This window comes from Astatotilapia calliptera, unplaced genomic scaffold, assembly GCF_900246225.1.
Source record: "Astatotilapia calliptera unplaced genomic scaffold, fAstCal1.2 U_scaffold_52, whole genome shotgun sequence".
In the NCBI taxonomy this organism is placed as follows: Eukaryota; Metazoa; Chordata; class Actinopteri; order Cichliformes; family Cichlidae; genus Astatotilapia; species Astatotilapia calliptera.
Genome location: NW_020535792.1, coordinates 96,255 through 100,082, shown reverse-complemented (window position 1 = coordinate 100,082; position 3,828 = coordinate 96,255). Strand labels below are relative to the sequence as shown.

At 35.1% G+C, this 3,828-nt stretch overlaps 1 protein-coding gene across 1 annotated transcript; it reads right to left on the bottom strand.

Moving 5' to 3' along the window:
- Positions 1–644: 644 nt before the first annotated feature.
- LOC113018268 (ladderlectin-like) lies at positions 645–3,072 on the bottom strand. The gene is made up of 7 exons (XM_026161326.1): positions 3,049–3,072; positions 2,878–2,944; positions 2,741–2,791; positions 1,375–1,484; positions 1,160–1,288; positions 876–984; positions 645–727 (listed from the first exon to the last, which is right to left on the bottom strand). The coding sequence occupies exons 1-7, from the start codon at positions 3,070–3,072 to the stop codon at positions 645–647; spliced, it is 573 nt and encodes a 190-aa protein (XP_026017111.1).
- Between the last annotated feature and the right edge of the window lie 756 nt (positions 3,073–3,828).

The following is a 3,828-nucleotide window of genomic DNA, read 5'->3' as shown; positions in this document are numbered from 1 at the left end:
TTTCACCTTGTGCTTTATTTTGCAATAAACCTTCTTCACATCTCAGCCTGCTCTTGGGTCCCCATATATTTCCTCCACACAGCTCACTTCACTAGCCGTGACAGTAACTACATGAAAATACAGATTTTGTTATAACTTACTATTTTCAAAATTGTTTCTAGCAAATGTATTGCAACTTAAGTACCACATTTCTTTTTTTTTATCATACCAAGTTTAACTGTTACAGAAAGACTAACAAAGACATATAATTTCCAAATCAGCATTACTGAGCTAGACAATAAAAAACAGTAAGTGCAGGTAAATATTACCCACTCAATAAGTACCCCAAATTAATGCATGTTATGACTATTGAATTTATATGTAGCTACACAACAGACACAGGTAGATGCTTGCCCAAAAGCTTTAATGTAGCAAGAAGGAAACTTAAAAACAAAGAATTAAAACAGAATAGTTTTCTTGGAAGACAATACAAAGAAACATGGTAAAATCAGTCTACTGATGACACAATCACACTTCTGTTGACTTGTGATTTTGTTGTTTAAGTGTTAAACAGAGAGGAAAATAGAATGCTGCACATAAAGATATAGGAGCAAAACAGAAACATTGTATTTCAGTCTGCTGTTTTGATTCAGATTTCATGTGTGTCAGTCCAGGAGTCCTGATCTCTTCTTGGCACAGACAGAAGGACGGAGATTATCACACCACACATCATCCCAGCATTTGCCATCTGCGAGGTTCAAAAGCAGAAATCAGTAAAATGTCACACAAAGTGTTAAAGATGCAATCCAAAGCAAGATTGTAAGTTTTGATTTATGTAGTATTTTATTTAAAGCACTTAAATTATTCACAAATTAAGCAACCATGTTCTGAATTACCACTATAATTAATCTGTAGGCAAAATGGACGGGAACCACTAATGGGCTCTCCTGGGCACCAGTTTGTGTACTGGAAAGGCCTCCCATCACTCCAAAACCAAATATGCTCCTGAAATTAAACACAGCATTAGTTCAAAAGGTCAAGCGTTGTCACAGTCCCTGTATCAGTGTAACCCATCTCCACCCTAGATCCTCTATTCACATATTTTTTTGACAAAATGTAACATCTTCTATCATAATTACAAAAAGAGAAATACTGTGTAAAAAAAAATTAAAAAAAGTACCCCTGGTGCATTGGTTCCTCCAACCCAGGTTGTTTGGTAGCCATGAGGAGCAGTCATCTTCTGAATCATATGGTATTCGCTGCTGCTGTGCACAGATACGAGGTTTGCGTCCATGGACAAGCAGTTTCTCTTCAATGGAGAGTGGAGTTTTATTCATGTATGTATTTTATGTATTTTAATCAAGTGTTGAAGACAATACAAATAAGTTAACCCACCTCAGCTCTAGGCCAAGTCATGGATGTTGGAACGTAAACAAAGCAGCGATCTCTAAACTCAGTCCAGCCATGAGGGCAACCACCGGATGTCTTGATTAGGTCACGCTTTGCTGGGGGTCAGTAAAAAGTTGTACATGTTGTGTCTCCAGTTGATATCTTATTTTGTAATATCTTAATCCTGACATCTACTATAAATGAAAACGATCATACAAGAAATATCTTAAAAAATAAACATTAGTTAAATGATCGACAATGAACAGAATATTTTGACTCCTTTACATTTATATAAGTGTAATTCTATGCATGCCTCTGTAAACTTTATAGTGATTATTAGTGATGTGCGATACCACTGATTCCCTTTCCGATCTGATACCGAGTAAAATTCAGGGTGGTATCAATGATACTGATCCGATACTGGTACTGTTTCATTGTATTTCATAATACAATATATAATTGTATTATGTAATTGTAATAATAATATAATAATAGAGCTTCATAATGATTATAGGACATCAGATAACTGATGTCCTATACGAGGTTAGTGGTGCTGCCACAACATCTCACTGTCTCGCCACATATATTGCAAACCACGTCTTGGCTGTTTGTGGAGGTAAAATACGTCCACACATGACTCCATTTACGCTCAGCCATTGTTGTGAGTGCGCACGAGGTGCTGCAACACATTTATACAGTTGTATTTTGCATTTGACTATGAAAGGCGTAAGAGGAAGTAGTTCCTTCCAATTTAGACAATCCGAATGATATGGTTTCTTTCCACTCTGTTCCTGTTAATGATAAACTACAAATTTATCGCAAAGTGCTAAAATATCGATATTTTAATATGAGAATCAATTCTAGAACATAAACGACTTGTATCGGAAGAATCGATAATTCAGTATCGATCCGCACACCACTAGTGATTATTAATAATGCCTTTCTAGGTATTAAAATGATAGATTATTTATACAGTACCTTTAAAAAGGATTTGCAAAGTTGACAAACACAATCAAGGAAGAAGGTAAATTCAAACAGAGAGTTAAAATGTGAGTTTAAACCAAACTAAGTACAGTATCAAGAAAATGTGAATTAAATAAAAAAAAACCACAAAACTTTGACTGTGCTTGTGAAATGCAGAAACTGCTCTGCGTTTCATTTTCTCTCACTCTCTCTCTATCTAACTTTCCCATATTCTCTAGTGCTACACGCTCTTTTATATTCAGCTATTTTTTAGAAATAAAATGTATTCTTTTCTCTTCTTATAGTGTGTCCTTTGTACTATAAACTGAGGTGCACATCTTCCATGAGAAAGGTGCTTTTCTTTTCTTTAGAGATGTGATTACTTTTAGTCAGGAAAATGTCCACTAACCTCTTGGGATGAATCCCTTTGCACCACTGCTGACCTCTTTATCTGGCAGAGCTGAACAAATTAAAACAGCAATTGTTGACTGATTATTGAAATACTTACACACACTTGCATATTGCAACTTGTCCTGCAGTACTCACCAGCAGCAGTGGTCAGAGCAGTCATTACACAAAGAAGTGTAGACACACTGAATAGCTTCATTTTCATCTGTGTAAAAAAACAGAAATGTTAAAATAAGTGATGGTTCAATAAGAAAAGAGAGACGATAATTTATGGGTCTCCTTCTACAGAAAGGTCTGCTCTCTTTTCACCTTTTCAGTCAGTAGCTTCAGCATGGAGGTGATAACAGCTCTAAGATTATTGGTTATATACTGTTTCATATATTTACATAGTTGCAAAACCGGAAACCACCCTCTTTCTCAACAAGAGATGACACAATACCACTTTTTTATGTCCAATACCAATATCATAAATTTGGATATCTGCCGATACCGATACGTTTCCGATATAGTGTAATTTTAAATAAATAAAACTGTTTTTAATATCTTGGTGCACTTTGTATAAGTTCATACTCAAGTTTTAAAAAACAAAACACTAAAGCTATTCTGTTATACTTGTATGAAAAAAATAACTGTCTCTCTGTCTCTCTTCCTTCTCTCACCCCAACCGGTCGCAGCAGATGGCCCCTCCCCTCCCTGAGTCTGGTTCTGCCGGAGGTTTCTTCCTGTAAAAAGCGAGTTTTTCCTTCCCAATGTTGTTAAAATTGAATTGAATTGAAATTGAATTAACTGTTGTTTAAATATCTTGTTTAAAGTTCAAAGAGAGAGATTAGTGATTTCTGGTGCCACCTTCTGACCAAAATGTTTTGTACTCCAAAAATAAAAATGTAAAGTTGTTGCTCTGTCTCAGTTTTTCCAGATGATAAACAAATTGTAATTTCTTTAATTGGAAGTTCATTGCCCAACTTGTCCTGTATTTATAAAACAGAGGTTTCTTTAGACAAATGTTAACAGAAAACTGTTAACATTTCCTAAATTGAACAAAAGTGCTTTAAAAACAGGATATTCCACATTTAGGTTAAGAAATACATC